Source organism: Geospiza fortis, unplaced genomic scaffold (assembly GCF_000277835.1).
Source record: "Geospiza fortis unplaced genomic scaffold, GeoFor_1.0 scaffold166, whole genome shotgun sequence".
In the NCBI taxonomy this organism is placed as follows: Eukaryota; Metazoa; Chordata; class Aves; order Passeriformes; family Thraupidae; genus Geospiza; species Geospiza fortis.
In genome coordinates, this window is record NW_005054310.1 from 2,615,525 (window position 1) to 2,635,898 (window position 20,374).

Genomic DNA, 20,374 nt, shown 5'->3' on the forward strand with positions numbered 1-20,374 from the left:
TTACAGATTCATAATTTTAAGCAAGACTAAAAGTTGTATATTTCCACCAAGATTCCTTGTGAAGAAAGCGTACAAAGTATTACTATGTAATAATTTTCTTTTTTTACTAATACTGCATAACAAGGACACTTTAAAAAGCAGAGAATAGACACAAATTCTTCCAAATCTGAAAGTAAATGCAATGGGAAGAAATGTGGCCTAGAGTAATGCAAAACTTATAATGACTCTTCTGAGGAAACTGCTTAGTTTTAAATTCGCAGTTTCTGTGGAAGGTGCTTATATGGCAGGCTGCATGTCACACAGTTCCCTTGGCCACAGACTGCTGAGACTGGGTGAAATTTGCCATGAATTCTCAGTTTCCCTTGCAGAAATGGGGAAATTTGAAGAAAGGGAAAATTGGGAGATAAACAAGCTCTCAAAAATCATGTTATTTATTTTCTGGTAATTTATTTCCTATAAGCTCATACCATAGCAGCTGACTGGAATAACTTCTTGTGACTACACTGCAAGGTAATGTCAAGTTTCCATGGGTGGTGTAAATTAGAAAACCCACCCAGACAAAACAGGTGTTAAGAGTCCTGCTAGGAGATGTTTTGTGCATTCTGCCGAATTGCTGTTGCACGTGGCCTAGATTAAGGCACATTCCATATTTCTATCAAAATCATGACACATTTTAAGGGGTTAAGCAGAATACACTGACACACAGACACACTCGGCTTAACTCTTTTGTAGCAAACTCCTCATTATTTGCAATAGAATAATTTAAGGAGCACTTAATAAAATATCTATCAGTGAACCATATAGCTTCATTCCAAAAAACTGTTCCAAACTAAGCATTGACTTTACAATAAGAGACCATACATGCAAATTAAAAACTGATTTACTGGAGGCATCTGGGGAGAATTTTACCTTAGAGAATAATAACTACTGGTATGTAGAAGGCCTCCCAGGCAAAAATTTTTAGGAAATGATACAGGAGTTATTTAATTATTAGTTATTTTTTGAGGAAAAAATGACAATCTTATTTAAAACTGAAATGGCTTCCACTTCCTTTTCCAAGAGATGTTAAAAAACACGCACATCAAATTCCTCCAACATGCAGTCCAAACATGAAATATGACCAGTAAAACCAGAAACGTGAAAACAAATTAACTTCTCAAGTACTTGGAGAATTCAACAGACATATGTACTGACCTGCTGATAAAAGAATGTATGAGGTCACTACTGAGGTCAAAGCATAAGCTGGGGTGTGTATTGTTTTTAAGAAAATGGTACAGTGGGAATTGGATCCCTTCTGGCATAAATTACTGTCAGCCCTGTCAGGAACACCAAAGCGATAATAAGTGCTGCAAATTTTTCACCTAGCTCCTCACTTGGTGCTTGGAAACCTTAGAGTGAATGTGAGTTAATTTCTGTAATGGCAAATACAGTATACAGTTTGTTTGTTTCTGTCTGTACACATCAGCAAGTTAATGAATAATTTATTCTAAATAAAAAACAACCCTAATCATAATTTTTAGATGGCCAAACAGATCATTATAAGTATCTGCCTGTCATTTTCATGTAAAACAAAAAAATGCTTTATCCACAAACACCAAAAACCCTGCACCACATAAGAGAATGGTGTGATAATGGTGTGAGCTTGCTTCTCCACTTTTTTACTCACTCTTCTTTCTGTTTCTTGTCTTGTCTGCATTTGCTCTCCCCATATACAGTAGTCTCTCCCCATCTGCTCTCCCCTATTTATACAGCAGTCTCTGCAGCAAACATTGTAAGGCACAAAATCCAGTAATGGTAATTTCTGAAATGCTTTTGCGCTACTATAATAGAAATTGTGAGAAGAAAATTGGATTTTTGATTGGAATATAGTGCTGGGTTCGAACTCAGAAAACCATGGATGTATCTCAATACATTGCACAAATTTCTTAGAAAGGTTATGGCTGTACAGCAGAATGGATCAAAAGAAAAGACAGGGCAAAATTCTCTGCGAGTGTCTGCAAATAACTTGCTACTTCAGGACTCATCTCTATAGGCCTGAGGCCACCACCACCATGAAAGAGCCTTATACATGCACTAAGAACACAAAATTCAAGATAAATACTACCCTTTAGCGAGCACCCTTTAGGGAGGATCTTTTTTTAAGGAAATGATAAAAAGAACTGTGTGTTTAAACACAGTATTTCTTAAAGCAATGCTCTACTCCAGTGAGCCTTTTTACCATTCTTTTTAAATTATGCAACACTTCTGAGTCAGCAAGGTACCAGTGTCTAAATATTTATGGAACTTGGTAACTTCTGAAAACGAGTGCAGTGTGAAAAAGCACGCTTCTTTGAAACAGAGGAGCTTCTCTCCATTAGGTCAAAAGAGAGTCTACAACAGAGTCTTCATTTATTAGATTTAATTAAACCTTTGAAAGAATTCCAGTTCTCTCCTTCACCACTACTTAATGCATAGCAACTTCATTCAGCTCACTCAAAAAAACAGCTTTTAGAAATAAGGGCAGTACAAGCAGTGACGGAATTAATCCTGTCAAAATGAGTAAACAAGTAAACTATGAGGCATTTCACTTCATCTCTTGAACTTTGCAACTGGAATCCATCCAGATGCACTGCGTGCTTTCTGAACGCTCCCTCTTGACTGCACCAGAAGTCATAATGCTGCAGCTTGTGCAGGAGAGACACTAACAGTTTGCTCCTATCCATCTGGCCTTCTGATTTTATAAACATTCAAAGTTTTCTTTTAATTAGATATATTTTTCATATTACCCTGGGAATAGTTATGGAATTTATAGAACATACAGTATTCGTAGAACATTGAGCTCATCAAATGAAAAGGGATAAAAAATACTTGTTTTAAGCACCCTCTAAAAGTACAGCCTAGAGTTTTCTGTAGGACTAAGGTTATGTGGCTGGTCCTCTGGCTGGAAATTAAATTCCTTGGGAAGATATGAATTAGAGAACATAAGTTACTAGTTTTCCTCTATGTTTAATTTTTATATTACTTACTCAAATTGATCTAAGCCCTAAAGAAAAAGACAAGAAAACCTGATGGTGAATCAACATCACAGGTTATTAAAACCATTTAGATTAAACTAGATGCCTTTAAAACCCACAAGGTTAATACAAGAGACTCACATTCAGGCTTTCACTTTTGCTAGTGTACCTGAGCATTGCATTTCAAACCATGTTTAGCATACATGGGAATATGAGGCCCTGCTGTATATGTTTTCATGCCATGCTTCTAAATAGCTTTCATGCTTGCTTAATCTCTGCCCTTTTCTCATAAACATGGTAAGAATTTTCCACATTTTCACAAGATCTTGAGTCTAGATTCTTGGTCAGGGACAATAAAAGCACCTGGAACCAGAGAAGGCAGTGGGGTATCTGCTTGTAAGCTCAACAGGGTCAGATTTTTTTTCTTGACTTCTCAGCCAAATGCTATAAGAGAAATATCAGAAGGGCTCAAGCCTATAAAATGAAGCCTTAACAAACACTTAGGGCTTGTTGTCACATCACTTCCAACTGTAGAACTGTAGTCAATGAAGTGTAAAGTGTGGGAGGAAACAACTTTTTAAATAGTCATCCAAGTGTTTTAAAGTTCCAAAATATTGCCAGTATTACTTGAAAAAAAGAAAAAAAAAGCATTTTAGAGGGGCTTTAGAGGGGGCACATATCTTGAAATACATTAATTCATACGATGCAACAATCTAAATATTTCAAAACTGTTTATGCCAAGAAATCTAAATAGAAGCTTTATATATACAAGAACTGTGAAAACACCCTTGCACATGTGTTTACCCTGGAGTGTTACTGCTGATCTGTCCATGAACTAAGTAAGAGCTCTCACCAAAAGAAAAACAACAAACATCGAATTTAAAGTTATTATTGGGCAGAATTACTGAGAAAATCTGTGTGACAGGCAAAACAGCTCACAGGGCTGGGATGCTGGTTAGTTAGTTATGTGTACAGTTAGAATAAAAAAGACTATATCTAACTCTATGAACCAGTAATTTCGAAAAAAATTAACATGAACTATTACATGCAAATAGGTCTCAGTTCTTAAGCATGGAAACTAAGGGACAAAGAAAATTCTTGTGGTGCTTTTTTCCCCTAGAGGAAAAAGCCATTTGTACAGTCCCATTGTACTTCCAAAGAAATACTGAAGAATCAAGAGGTATGAATTATCCAAACAACCTTCTAATTAGCTGACAATACAAGTCTAAACAAAATATAATCTAATTGTTGTAGAATTAAAGACTGCCAAAAGCTAAAAGCTAAAATACAAAATATATTTCACTTTCAGGAAGACTTTCAGATTCACCTTTCAGAACTTTGCAGGTTTGGTGTAGGTCTGGGATGCCAACTGAAAGAGTTGCTTGGAACTGCATAGGTAAACAAATGCTTTAAGTTGATATAAACAACCAAAAAGGCAAAAAATATTTGTGATCAGTATGTGAGAGTGACTATAACCTTGTCCCAGTAAAAAACAAAAAAAAAAAAACCTTGGACAGACACTGAAAATGAACCCTGCCCAGACTAATACATATCCAGACACTGGGCCAATTTAAAATAAGTTCAACTCTAAATAAGTATACCTCTGATTTATGTCATCTGTTGATCATATGGTCAGCAGACTCCTCAGACTAGGAGTGTTTTAAATAATTCCTGCACATCAGCTAGCTGCAAAATAGATTACTATATTTATATTTATACTATTTATTTCTGCAGAAATAAAAATGGTTGTACTGTATTCTAACTATTTATGTATCAAGTTTCAGGTCATAGTGGATTTAAACAGACAGGTTACATTAAAAAAATAAGGAGATTGTCTTAATATTTTAATTCACTTTATCAAAAGCCTTTACATGAAAAAGGATTAGTTAATGCTGTTGAAATAAGCAGTCTTTCTGATAACTTGCTTGTTCTACACTTAATTTAAGCCAATTTACCCACCTGTACCTTAATAGCATTGCATATAATAGGGTCACCAGCTGTAATAAAGTTTATATTTTGAATTAACATCAGTATTTAAGTCCAGTTCAAAGATTGTCTAAATTTTTACTAATTCCGAATTTCATGTGCCTCATGCTATCTGGTGCCACTTCAGAGTGGTCAGACCCATGGGCTCTTGACAGCAGGAGAAGGCTGCCAGAGCAGTTATTTCAATGGTGAAAAATCCATGACTACTCTCCATCTGGTCCCATGGCTGTGAACATGATTGTGAAGGACATGAGACATTTTTTGACAAATACAGGATGTTTCATTTTGACATTTCACGGAAAATATGGTGATTACAACAGTAGTGCATAAATATATACTGAAAGAGGAGGCAAGGAAGTACATTCTAACTCCCTAACACTGTAATTTTAGACATTGGGATAAGAGGAGGAGAATGAAGGAAAAAAAAATGCCAGGGTCAATTGTTCTTTTTAAGTCACCCCTCACATTGTCATTCTCAGAGAGGAAATAGTGACCTGACAGACCACTGCTGTGTGCTAGTCACATGTGCCAGCAGTAGCACGTTGGGGAGAGGCTGTAAGTGGAAGGGATTTACAGCAGGGTTCAAAGAGGAGTTTGTCCGTGGAATAAAATTAAGGGCAAATAAAAGCACAAGGTTAGGTGGGTTAGTGTGCGTAGAAGTCAAGGAACTCCAAAATGGTGAGTATGTAAAAGACACTAAGATCAAGCAGATTTGGCATTCTTTCCATGAAACCAGCTCACGCTAAGCTGCAGCAGATGCAGGCAGCTTCTGTTCCAGCAAAGATCAAGGGCAGAGTGAGAAAATACATCTGGACAGACCACAGCAGTTTCAATAGACACCTACTTTCATTCTTTCTCTTCCTTTTCTAACACTGTCATTGCATTATGTTCTGGAAGTAATGCAACACTGCTGAAAAAACTCAAACTTTTTAAGGCAGCAAATTTTTGATATTTTACTTTCTAACAGGAGAGCAGGGAGAGGGCGTCAAGACTTTCTAATGCACGTCGTAATTTTAAATGTAGAAAGACAGGATAAGTTTTGTTGCCACATTAGTCTGTAATTAACAACTATATTGCTAGGACATTCTGTGTTACTTTATTAGCCTCATGTCTTGCAGTCTCTTTGTTGTAAAACCAAAGTTTTAAATACCACATTTGTAGAGTGGCTAAAAGATGACAGAGTGACCAGTACTGTCACCTTGGCATAATCAACCACACAATACTTCCAAAAGCTTGATCATTTGTTGGATACTATTTATTTTAATTTAAAACATATATAAGTAGTGTAAATTACAAGAAGAGTGTCTTTCTTCCCTTCTGCAGCTAAACTCACAATACAAACCCTGTTCCACCCTAACATTGCTAATTCCTTTAATTATTATGGAAGCCACAACGTGCTGCTTTCTGGCACCCTCTGCTGCTTTACACATTACACCACAGTCAGCATTTTATGGACAGTTGCAAAGTTCCTGTGTCTCCATTAAAACATCTTCCCAGTAGTTGTATTTCCCAACCAAGTACAGGCTGATGATGCTTCTACTTGCTGTAGGACCAAGTAGGAGCAAATGTGCCTTCACTTACTGTTTGCAGACATTAATGCTTAATTTTCAAAATCTGTCTTGTAGTTCTAATCTAAACTTAATCTGGACTCATCCTAAGGAACAGAGATGTTAGTTCTGGCATATCTGTAGAAGAGTGGCCATCTCATGCTCTCACAGATGTCCAGATAATACAGAAATTCCAAGAATTTAAAAGCTCCAACAAATGTTGATTCACAAATGAGAGGTAGAGGGGCTTAAATACCTTTGAAAGTGAATAAAATCATTGAGAGTTCAATCAGAACTGCAGAAGGTACTTTACAGAGATGCACAGCCATGTGTGTTAGCCACACACTAAAACACACGGTCACATTGTTTCTCAAGAGACTTGCATGTTACTGAAGCTTCAGAATTCTCCACTGTCAGGAGAGTCAGTGGCAGATTATTCTAGGAAGAAGGATGTGTGAAAGGCCCAGGTACTTCCCCACAATGTTAAGAAATGTTCTTTTGTGAAAAATCTACCTCTCTGCGGAAACTCAAAGCTCCACAGACACAGAACAATAACCTTCTCTAAATAACGTACAGCACTCAAAACTACGGAAGTCTAAGTAGAAGTGGGAGTGGTTAGAAAATATTTAAATAGAAGTCCTTAACTATAACTATAAGAGAACTTGCATCTTGCCACAGTTCAAAAATAATCAGACATTTGAAAAAATCTAGATAGCTGACAAAATCTCAACATTATGAGAAAGCCTTGTTTGGTTATACTGTAAAATAAAACCACTTCAGATACATTGTTTATTTTCTTGTTCAGCTTAAATATGCATTTTTGCTGTTCAGCTAAATATAACACACTTTCTTCTCTATTTTTAAATCCAGTAAACATTCTAGACATTCCTGGTATTTATAACATACTCTCCCTATAGAGGACGATAAAAATACACCATCATGAAGCAGACATATTTACTGTAATCTGTTGCTGCTATCTGGGAAATATCTGTTAATATCTTATAACCACAGGTGCTTTCTAGAATGTGTGTCATAGTCAATTTGTGTGGATGTATTTAACTGCATGCTTATGTCTAGACTTTTCAGTGTATTGCTACTAATGCAGGTTTCAAGGCCATTTATTCATCACCTCTTTGTCTAAGCATATGCATTGCTAATATATATTTCTTCTATTCCAAAACTCCAGGGAATGTTCACATGACATTTTTGAGGGGCAAAAAAAAAAAAAGAAAAAAGAAGAACCACCAAAAAAAGAACTAAAAATTGAAGAGCATGGAAAGCTAATTAAAGATGGGTGAAATGGAGACTGTAAACTGCATCTCTTCAAACAATGAATACTTCAAAGTGTACATCACTCATTAGTTTTCAAACATACTGCGGCATTTAATCTCTGCATGTCCTCCCAATACAGTTTAAGTCAAGTTTCTGATTGATTTACATTCCTGACAAACACAGCTGAGGGATGGGGAGAAGAGATAGATGGGTGAGGTGGTCATATCTCAGGGGCTCAAGTGGCATGTTCCAAATCGAGATTGAGGGGAGGTGGGTTTCAAGGAACTGCAGAGGGAGAGAGGAGTGGAAGGCAGTGTTTGAGGGAAAACAGGTGACTTTAAGGAACAAAAAGATCTTTTAGTGTTTCTGTAGCCTTGGTCTACAGAAGCAAAGCGTGCAAAACCCTAATTCCAGTCCTAACCAAGCAAACTCAACTATAACCTAATGACTCAGTAGTCATTTCCTGGAGACTGTATGAGTATTCATCACAATATATGTACTTTTCATCACATGATTATTTCATTAACATCTAGATGAGTTGTTCTCTTATGATTCTACACAGTAATAAGACAAGGGATTTGTAAGTATAAACAAAAGGCTAATAACAGCGCATGATTTATCCTTCATGAATAATGTACTTCTAGCCTAGTAAAATAACACTTGGGATGTGTTCCTGCAGCATTTTCTTTTATGGCTTCAGACAATCAAATGGGAGTGACTCAGGGGAATTTGAGCCACAGTGCCTGATACCAGTGAGTAACTCGGAGCTATTCTGTGAAGAGGGAGTGTTATAAATATTGTCGTCCTTTTAATGTTCTCAAATGTAATGTTCTAAATGTAAAGAGAACTGCTTGTTTCAGTGTAAAATAAAGAGGACTCACAAGAAGTCAAACTAGAATCAAACAATTTCAAAAAAAAAGAGACTATTTTGTTGCCTTTTCCTCCCCTGCCTAAAACGGTAACATTCTTTAGGCAAGATGAATGAAGGGTTCCATTCTTTATGCTCTACTAATCTCACACTTCCATCAGTTCTTCCATCCTTTCTTCAGCTTCCTTGTTCTCTCAGAGTAAAAAATATGCTTGGTCTACCACAAAAAGGCATCTGTTACTCTGTCTGTCCAGCTGTCATCCCATCTATATTTTCTCTTAAATTTCTTCAGTTCCTGGAAATTTTAGCGTTTGTTTACAAAAGCACTTGGAATTACTCCTCTTCCAGTTCTATGCTAAACCAGTTTGCCTCTCATCTTACTCAAACTGGCTGTGTTAATAACATTAATAATCTCTTATCAACAAAACTTGAACCAAGAATTCAAACATCTACACCCTTGAGATTCAACCATCATTAACACCTTTAACCTTGCCCTTAGTGAAATTATTCTCTTTCTTTTCTTTAATCTCTCCATTCATACAGTCACAATTATTCCCAAAATGTATTCTTGTATAGATCCTCATTATTCTCTTTATCTTTTTTCTTTTGAGGTTTTATATATCTCTAGTCTTGATACACTAATTTTCATTTTTACTCTAGCCATTATGTCAAGTTAATTTCATCTGCAAACAAAAAAAAAAAATCAAGGTCTACGCTAATGAAGATTAGTAAAGAAGTTACTTCCCTTAACTATCCTTCAGTTTGCATTATCTATTTGCATATTTTCACTGTACTTGTATCTACATGCATTGCTTTTTGCCAAAGAATTTTTAAATTTCTCTGGCATAGAGGATTACATAAAAAAGGCATGAGCCCCCTGCAAGGCATACACAAGTTTATAAAATGGCTTTGTTGATGTCTTAAAGAAAGAAGGAAACTCCAATCCTGAAGCTCAGCATCTAAAATTTTGTCCTGCACTCATCATTCATGATTCAAGAGCTTGGAATATGGGAGACTCCAGCAAGAGTTGGCTTCAGCTTTCACTGAACACCAAACAAGTTACAAATGCTCTGAAGACATCTTGTACATTATAGACTGAGCAGTGCCGTGCAAGGGTCTGATGTGTCAAACATGCTCAAGGAAGTCCTCCCTCAAACAGCTGAGAACAATCACTGGGGAAGGATGTGGGAATGGGATTAGTTCCTAAAAAGAAGATCACACCCTGAACCTACCTAGGAAATGAGAGGGCTTCTCTAAGAAAGCATCTGCAGAAGGCTAGCTAGGACATGCTCCTGGCAATCACAGTATTGGGCCTTTGTGTTCTGGGAATCCCAGAAAGGTTAAAAGTTTAATGGAAATCACCTACCTAGTGAAGAAACTCACAAAGCAAAAATATATATTTGAAAATGGGAAATTCGAATATGCATCAGGTTGAGGAGTGTCATCTCCCTCACAGAAAAGCATCTGCTTATATCCTTTCATAATGGAGCTGTATCAGCCTTGTCTGCTCTTCCACACAAAGCTGCAGTGTTGCAAGTCAGGAGAGAATGGATTGTGAAAAGAAGTGTTTGTCACCAGCGTGGTTCTAACATGTATTTAACGCACAGTTGCCCCCATAAAATTTTTACTGCATGAGACTTAACTCTGCCAAACCACAAGAGTTGGATTCAGAAACGTGTAATTAATAGGTAAGTAAATCCTTGTGAGGCAGGACACCAAAGAACATACAAGCTGTGCACTACCATGACCTAATTTTCCCAGGGAATGGGGATCATGATGCTTCTGCCACCACTTAAAAAGTCCAAGGAAGAAATGCAATTGATGGGAGCTTGCTAACTTTTGGGGACAGGCTCATCTACACCGAGGGCAAAGTGTCCTCATGAAATTCCCAGCTGGACAACAATCTGGCTTGAGGCTGCACAAAAAGTGTAGACAATATTGTCTGAATTTAAAAAAAAGGGGGTCATACAGATGTCAAATGGGGTCATATAGGTGTCACTGCAGGAAGAGACGGGCCCACACATTAAGGGAGCTGGGGTTAGTTTTCAGAACGCAGATTGAATTCCGAGTTTCCCAAGGGACCATATTTCTTCACCCAGACAAATTTCTGTATATATTTCAATCTGTTACCCTTGTGTGGAAGGCTTGCCTGAAGCTGCTCCAAAGCACAGAAAGCATATCTTGAACCCATACAGCCAGTCTCACCAACTGCACCAGCAAAGCCAGGAAATTCTTAATACAGTTTAAAACTGTGTAGGCAGGAAGAGCTCACATGTTGGCCCACTTGCCAGTGAACACAGGGATGACATTTTCAGGCTTCCTGTTCCTCAAAGAGCTACACACAATCATACCACACACATTTTCACATGGAATTCCTGAACCTTAGTAGAACCCTCAATTCTTACTTTATACACAATTATCCTGTTTTTCACAAACAACTGTTAGACACAGAGTATCGTGCTGATGTTCTCATGCCCAGATATCAACATTGCTGGCCACGGACGGGTGCTACTCCACAGTGTCTGCCCAGCACATCCATGTCAGAGGAAATCTGAAGGACACATGGCACATTTAGCAGTTTTAGTTTCCACCCATTTATCCTGTCTATAGGCTGATTCTGAGATGAAGCCACCATGGGCTTCTGTGGGACTACAGGAACACTACAGAGCTCATCTCGCACAATAAATTACAAAGCAATGTCTACCAGTATATACACAGTATTCTGTATCTCTCTTTAGGCTTCACACACTTCTTTAACTTTATCTGTCACAGAAAAAGCTCCCTGGTTAAGCAACGACTGATTCACCTACTCTTGTTACCTTCCTCTTGTTAATGTACACAACTTTTCTTCAGTCTCATACAATAAAGCAACATTTTTGGTATTCTTCTGTCTATTTACAAAACATTTTAAACTTATTAGCATCTTTTTAAAGGCATTATTAATGATATCAGGAACTATGTTGTAGAAATTATCTTATTAGTTCTAAACATAGTCACACCAATTCCCACTTTTATCAGATACACTGCTGTTCACCCAAAATTGTTGCTAGCTCTGATAACTAAAGCTTTTTAGTAAAGATTCTTATCAATATGGCAATGTTCTACAGCTCCAAGACCTCTTCTCTCCTCCCTGTTTTCCAGGAGGAACAAGACCTGTATTATTAGTGAACTCAATTTTCTCTGTGGGACTGCAGCATATCTATATTCTAAATCATAAAATTACCTTTGATGCATACCTTGGGTTGTAAAAACTGGTAGAAAAGTGTGCCAAAGATCAGACTGACAAAATAAAAGAGAGTCTTCATGAAGTGTATACAACAACACTAGGAAACTCTTTAATAAGAAAGGTCTCTCCAGCACTATCATAACTATGAGAAAACCCCTGCTACCAACAAAAATTAAGGATGCTTTTGTACCGAGATGGATATCAGCAGAGACAGTTCTTGTGGGAAGTAGCAAGAGCTAATTCTAAAAAACACCTATTAAGGCAGCAGTGATCTCTGAAGGAAAAATGAACTTGAAGTGCAATAAACTAAAAATTTTTGTCAACTTTGAATTTATTTTACTATTTATGCTGCTGACAGCACTGTAAACTACATGAGGAAAGAACAGAAACATGAGTTTTTCAAAAGTCACTAGGGACAAAACTGAAAATCTCACCATTAAAGGATTTTCAGTCCAGGACCTTTTCATTCTCTTGCATTTTCTCCAACTACCCCAGCACGGATTGAATTGGTATGTTTTGTGTGATTACTGTATGTTTGATGTGATGTGTTAAAAGCTGAAACACTGGAGATTTTCCATTATGTTTATCATTTGTTCAGGAGGAAAAAACCCCCAAACGCTGAATGCTTTCTCTCTGAACAATTAGATAAAAGCTTTATAACTTATTTTCTACCAAAAAGGCTATCTCGCTTTTTTAATGATGGGAGAATGTAAAACAGAAATTAAAGAAAAAAATGGGTTATAAAGAAGCAAAAAGGAATTAGCTTTGGATTTTATCAAAAGATAAACCTATTATTTTCTAAATAAAGATGATATGAAATGTCCTTAATTGACAGACTTATGGAATAATCCATACAAGGAAAAGATAAAAATTCATGTGGCATTATTTTGCATTGAAGGGATTCAAAAAGATGATGAAAAAATAGAAGTTCTGTATTGCTCCTTGGAAGCATAGCTGTAAGGAAAAAATAGGCAAGACTCTATGTGACACTCCAGACTGATATATGCTGTAATACACAGAGGCTTAAAGCCTTATTATATTTACAAAAATAATTCATAAGAAATACTAAAATCACCACAGCAGACTGACCCAGCAAACAAGCAAACCTCCCCGATTTTCTTACTAATTTAATTTGTTTAAAGTTTCTGAGATTTGAATATGAAATAATTTATCCCCCAGTACATCTCAGATACTCAGGTTCTGTGTGCAACATCAAATGGGTGAACATAATGAATCTTGGTAAAGTTAACTATGCAGAAGCTGGGTGCTGCTGGGCTTCACAGGTTTTTAGTTGTTATGAACTTGGATCTATGTAGCCAATTCAACTTGTCTGCAAGTATTTATACATCAATGCCAAAATGAGCGCAGCACACAAGACATTGCAATAGAACTAACTAAAGAAAAACTAAGTATTTTATATACATTTACAATAAACATTAAAATATGTTTACAATTTAAATTCAGTAACAGCTGAATTGAGAGGCCTCAATTGAAAGATTATGCCATTGGCATCATTCACTTGAAAGATGATGCCATTGGCAAGAGGAAAACCAAATTACGAGTGGAACAGACTTCGGGAATATTGGTAGTGATTAATTATGAACTGGTATCAATATTATCCACAGAGAGTAGCAAGAATTTCCAACAGCAGACAATCCATGTCACTGCTCCCTAGCTTTTTTAAAGCTAATAATAAAATATCTTAGACCTCCTGAAAATGGGTATCAAAGGCCTCCTGGAAGGGGTATCAAATGGCAGATGAATAGAGAAAACATTTCCCCTTAATTGCAAGTTACGAGAGCAAGGATTATGAAAACATATGTTCAAGAAGAGGGTAGTGGGATTCTTGAGGTTTATTAACTAAAAACTTTTAAATTAAAGCAGTGAATGAATGGCTAACAAATGTTATTGGAGTATTTTGATTGTTGCTGGTTTGATGGCTGATGTTCTAGCATGTACTGACAGGACATATTGCTATATACTGGTGTATGACAAACATACAACATGCAAACTAGCTTTGACTGCTGTTTGGTTTTTTCCCCCTGCATATCACAAACACCCCAAGAGTCCATTGCTATGAGGAGAAGAGAATTGCCCTCAAATTAACTGAGCAGGCTAGCAAAACTGAGCGCTGCCAAGGAAAATTACATAAAAATATGGTAAAATTGTGCCTTTGGCTAGGTTAAACAGAGCCTGAAGGAAACAAATAGAGAGCAGGCTCAAAACCTGGGGTCTCTGAGAGAAAAACTGACAAGTTTAAATGACTTTAACTTCAGTACATTTTAAATTTCCTAACTTAGTTAAGAAATCAGCAGTATAGAACTGGTATGTGAAAAGTCAGGAGAATAATCTGATCAGTTTGTAGAGATAAAACAATTCAGTAAAGAGATTGTGCCAAAGGACGGATAAATAAATATATTACTATGAAGTTAAAGTGGCTAAATGTGACACTTTAGTCACTGTGCAAACACTGAGGCATGACTATGCACAGCAGCTTTCAAAGCACCTGGTTTGACACCCAGAGCACCTGGGACATATTCTTTGGCCTGGCTGAGCTGCGGCATGGGCTTATGGGAGGAGAAAGATGGACATGAGGAGAGCCACAAGTACCACTGCAGCATGGGCATGCACTGACCACATGTCCTCCATAGCTGCATGGAGCTAGAGATCAAATCAAGAATCCCTTTTCCACATAAAAATGCAACAGGGAACATACACCAATGTTGTTTTGGAGATAAAGCACTGCTAGAGTGGATAGTTCTCTCTGCAGCTTATCTTTCTGTCATGGAAATGAAGCTCGACAGAGAACAGTGGTGGGTCCGTAAGCAGTCCTAGATGGCCACCAACCACTTACATAATCTTGGAAAATCACACCCCTTCCCTGTGCTTTTGTGTCTCCTTGTTTGTCTTGCCTGTCTGGAATGGCAAGTTTTAACATGATTGAAGTAGAGAGCAATTATCTCTTGATCTGTGTGTGTAATATTAGAGCTCCATGCAGGAGTTCGCAAAGTTCTCACACACAGCCACTAGGTGCTGCTGTAATATGAGTAATTAAAATAATAACTATTATTAAGGAAATTGTGTGTGTTCTTTCTATGGACTGTTTCAAAAAGTCTGAAAGACAGAGAAAAAACTTATTCTAAACCTGCACATTTTTTGAACAATAAGAACCAAAAGACCCCTTTATTCACTCCACTAGTACTCAAAAATTTTTCCTTCCCTTTCGACACTTTGCAGAAAAAAGCTGCAAATACCTTCCACCTTTATAAATGCACTGAAAAAATGCACTTTTTTTTCTGTTTCATTTCCATTTTTAAACCCAGTTTCAGCAGTTTAGCATTATGCAAGTTTGACCAAATCACTATACTCCAAAATCCTTGCCAGCTACACAATTATGCACTTTATTTATATATTATTTGAATGTGAACAGAAAGGCAAAGACCTCAGCATGGGAGAACATGACTTGGATTGCAAATGATTCAATAAATGAATGGTGATTTTACTGAGGCTCAGATTTTGTGTCTGTCACTTCCACAGTATTGTAAGGAGGTTTCATCTTATTAAATGTAGTTACTAGCCATAAACACAGTAAAAGATTAATAGGATTCCATATGAATCACAGTCACTAAATGCTTCTTGTCTGAGACGATTAAAAAGTCTTTAGACAGCTGCCAGCTATAGCTCAGAGAGCTATATGACTAAAGTGCTATTTCTGAAAGCCTTGGAGTCATCAAACTGGACTTCACAGTGGACAATCCAAAAGGCTATTTATATTTTAAAAATAATTTGGCAAGTGTTGTTTATCAAACCAGTTTTCCAGACACAAAGACTCCACTTAATAATTTACTCTTGGATTCACTGTCCTTAAAATGAAGCTAAATGAAATTATTTGGATCCACACAAGAACAGGTCTGATAAGGCAATTCTGGATTAATTAGAAGTGATGAAGTTTTGCTGCCAGGTTATCTCAAGTTCCAAAGTTAGCACAGAAACAAAGTTAAAAACTTTAAGCACGTGTGGAAAATAAGTATCGGGAACCTGCATGAGAATTAGGACTTTATGGTAAAAATGGGACAGAATACTCATATTTTATATAAATCCTTATTAAAAAGCATTTTAGGAAAGTGGGGTGGTGCCAACACAAACTAAAAATATATTTTATTCTTACCATTTGAGACTGGCTCCGTGGACAGCCATTGATATCTTCAACCTTTTCATTTGCTAAACAAAAACAGTGAGGGAAAAAGCAAAAGTAAACAATGAGATAAAAGTTTCCTTTCCAACCCCTGGTCAAAAAAATACAAAAAAGAAAAGAATAAAACTCAAACCCAAAAACCTAAAAATCAAAACAGAAAAAAAATCTGAAGAAAAGCAGAAAAGGCACAGCAATAAAATGCAGAGGGTTTTGTTGACAGAGAGCTCTTTTCTAAGTAAAGCTCAGTTGTACAGTAACAACACTCTTGTTAGCAGCAGTTGCTTCCATATGCCAAATCATGCAAAGGGGGAAGTGCGAAGGAGGTCGCTGCTAATTCTTCAGCCCCTGCAAAATAACTGCTGACATGAAATCTTCCACAATTGTCTTTGCAGGGTCAGGATACAGTTTCAAGGCATCCCAGAAAGTATGAGCCACTCCAACTAACAAAATGCACACATGGGAGACATATGGTTTAATGGAGCATTCATTTCTGACAATTCAAAGTGTGTAAGATACAGTTCTGGCCATTTAAAGTATGGTTAAACAGCAACTTCCAAACATGCTCACATAAACATATTTTTTAATTAAGACAAGGATGAACTGCACAAATATCAGAGACATATGGACCCAGTCAAATTGTATTATTCAGGGTTCATCTTATTGTTAAATAGATTCAACTTGAATTATATATTCCCCCACGCAAGGAGTCAGCTTGCAGTGCTTCCCTCAGCCCTGGTCTTACCGATGATCTGGATGATTTCTGCTAGCAGAACTCCATCTGCAATGTCCTGTTGCAAATCCTTGATCAACCGCTTGTGGCCAGATTTTGCTAGGTAGTGGTTAGCCCAGTCAGTGTAAATCTGCAGAGCAGAGAGGGAGGGCAAGGGGAAGAGAGGGAAAAAGACAATAAAAAGTCTTAAAACAAATGTTGGCTTACATAGCAGAACTATTCTGGAACACATTCCCATTTAAGAAGTCAGCACTAAGGGAAACAATTTTAATGTGTTTTTTGACTTTTTTTTTCCTCCCTAACGGTCATGCCCCTCCCCCTGCCATTCTCTGTTTTATTTTAGCTTCAAATGATTCAGGCTGTTTCATGAGGGTTCAAACTTGCTGTGACCAAGCAAAATTCCCCTTATGACTGTAAAGGAAACTCCTGTCATAAATCAATCACATCTACCAAAATTCCACCTCCCACCACATTTCTTACCTCCACACATGCCCTGCCAACAGCACTCATACTCTGGGGCTGCCTAAGAGAAAGTGATAGAAGAGACATGTGCCTGTGTTTGAGTAAGGATTAATTGGGTGTTCCTGCACCTGGCGATGCCTCTGTAACACTTTATGCAGTAATCACTGTGTCCAGCTCACTGCCCAGGGACACTTCATTTACCCCTTGCCTACAGTTCAAAGTGCTCTAATGTGCACAGAGAAGACTGGGAGCACCAGATGAACAGTAGTCATATCACTGGAATTAGAGCACATATATTCTGTAGATATGCTGTGCCCTTCCTTTCCCTAAAGAGGAGGGAGGAACAGTGAGACTGAGCAGCACTAAATACTTAGCAACTGGCAGCACAAAAATGGCAGTTGTAAACAAAAGGTTGAAAAGAACCAGGTGAATTACATCCTGCAAAATAAGGGAGGAGAGGGGCATGAAGAGAGAGATTGGAGGCATTTCATAAGGTGTGTAAGTACACAGAGGATTTGGTAACCCCTACAGCACACACACAAGCAGAACCAGGCTTACTTAGGGTGGGAAAAGAGGGACACCTTCCCCTCTACACTGAAGGAGGAGTGCACCCCAAGAGCTTCTCACACCTTACTGGGGTGTCCCAGCATACAGAAGGAGCTCATAGAATTGGAGGTTGGCAGGGGGTGTCACACAACAGGAGGGTATCTGGGGCAGCCAGCCGTGGCTCCCTTTTGCAGGGTGTCTGTGACCTCTTTCCTCACTCCAGAAAACAGGACTTGTACAGAACCTCCCAAGCCTCCCACTGCTGTGGGATGATAACACTAAGAGAAAGCACATATGTATAATAGCACCACCGTGTGAGTAAATGTAATAACCAAGACTCTTCCTCTGCTGAGAATATTGTTTGAAAATGTTGAAATTGCATCTTTTTCCTAAAAAAAATAAAATATAAGCTTACTGTATAAACATCTTTTTATTTAACCTCATAGACCCTTGGGAGAGGAAGGGGTAAGAATCCCATTTTGTGAAGAGGAAAACAGAGGCCAAAGCCATTAACAACTTGCTTATTTCATCGAGGAAATCTGTGGCAGAGCCAGGGTGGGAAAACAGATGCAATTCCCAGTCCAGAGCCTAACTCAGAGAACCATTATCTGCTTTCCACCCCACAAAAGTATCACCACTTTGTCCATGCTCACCTGCTAAGGACTTGTTTGCTACCTGAGTACCTTTGCCACAGATTTTCTCCCTCTTTATTAAAAGAGAGAAAATCAGAACTTGTTTGGTCTACTCTATTTCTTCCCATATTCTTGCAGGTGGACCACCAGTGATTTGTCATAGCTTTCTTGACAGCTTTAGAATTTTTAATAACTCCATAGAATTAAACTGTGGAAGTGCATTCAGCTCTCCTGTAGTCAAAGGATGTTGCTGTTGAATGGGACCCTTAATCTCCATGTTACACCCAGAAGTCCACTTGAATCTCCTGTGCTTTCACTGGCTGAAATCAGTGTTTTCTCTGATTGATATTCTTTTTTTCTCTATTACAGCTGAGTAACATAAAAGACTCCATTAAAATGTTGAGTTTTTTTTAAAGCAAACTGTAGCTAAGGAAGTGTTTCTTCAGCCATATAATCATATGGAGTGAATGTGGGGTCTCTACAAAGATTGTATGACACATATTAAAAATAATATGAAACCATGATGATAAAAGACACATACCACACCCATAGCATCATATATTCCCTACTACTAGTATTTCAACTTCAGTCATACTTTTAAAGTAATGTTTCAAAAATACTCTCTATTAATATAAACAGAACTATTTTCTGTATTCCAATGAAACTGATCCACTGGAACATACAAAATTTAATACCACTAGTATTATTATAGGTTAGTTTCATATTACAAATAAAAATACCAGGCATTTCCTTTTTCATTTGTCACACCCTCACATAATTGGGTGTATCAGTCCTAATTCTGACTACAATTTGAACTATCCTCCCCCTAAGCAGACAAGGACATTTCAACATAGCAGCTGCTTTGCAAGTGTCTAGTATTCAAAGAATGGACTTCACTGATCCATCCACCCCCTTAATAATTTTCTTTTTTCATGAATTTAAAAGTGATATGCATAAAGAATGCAATCAGCATTTTGTAAGCAAAGGCTGATTATCCACATCATACCAAATTTTTTCTGATGGTCAGCATTTAATAGTCATGCAATGGTACAAAAACAGTACTGGGAGGAGCCTGTGTTAAAAGAGGAGATTTTTCACTTCAGATGTATTATAAAAAATCAAGAAGGCAGAGAGTTATGGATGGAGACAATAGAGCAAACCAACACCCAGTTGGCAGTGGAATGTCACACTTTATTTCCTTTCTTTCTGTAGGAAATACCACTTGCTTCTGTTTCCACCCCCTTCCCCATAGGATGCCTTTCTCATTCATCTCATTCTTCTGGGAACCCAATTGGTCAGGAGTCTTGTAAAAAATGAAAAGCATGAAGAGAGACACGTGAAATTATAAGAACGTACACATGCCACTATAACCTTTTTACACTAAATTCTCTCATGTAAACGTAATGAGAAATAGAGACTCTGTCCTTCACAGTTTTCAAGTATCAATGCACCTCCTAAGTTTTATGTTTAAATCCTTGGGAAAATCTAAACTCCAGTGTGCTTCATCATTCACAATACTCAGTTATCATGGGAGAAAACTCAGAACAGAAGATCAAAAATCAGTAACTTCATGAAAGTCTCCTTTTTATGAGTGCTCCCCTTCCACTGGGTGCAGAGCAGCTCTAAGGAGTAGCCGTGCATGCCGTCCCTCCTCTCAGAACCAGCAATAGGTCACGACATCTTGCACTAATTGTGCAGCAACGCTTCCCCAAAATCCTCTTATCTTAGATTTTTCTATAACGAGGCTGTTTCAGAGAGAAACACAGTCATGAGTGTACGTTGTTGCAACACTTCCTCCCTACTCCGCTGCTCCAGTAACCCGGCGCTACAGCCACACACTGGGCCGGGCTGCGGCCTGACTCACTTCCTGCCCGCCTTCCTCTGCGGCCGCCCCGCTGGGCCCGCGCGGCCCAGCGA

The 20,374-nt window shown here is 37.8% G+C and overlaps 1 protein-coding gene across 9 annotated transcripts in view; it reads right to left on the reverse strand.

The window, feature by feature from the left end:
* The window catches only part of NAV3 (neuron navigator 3), a 497,733-nt gene that overhangs the window by 164,075 nt on the left and 313,284 nt on the right, over positions 1-20,374 (reverse strand). For all 9 annotated transcript variants that reach the window (XM_031055561.1, XM_031055560.1, XM_031055563.1 and 6 more), the window contains 2 exons: positions 16,830-16,947; positions 16,061-16,113 (listed from right to left, as the gene is read on the reverse strand). In XM_031055561.1, the coding sequence (XP_030911421.1) occupies positions 16,061-16,113; positions 16,830-16,947 (171 nt within the window). The remainder of the gene's footprint in view (positions 1-16,060; positions 16,114-16,829; positions 16,948-20,374) is intronic.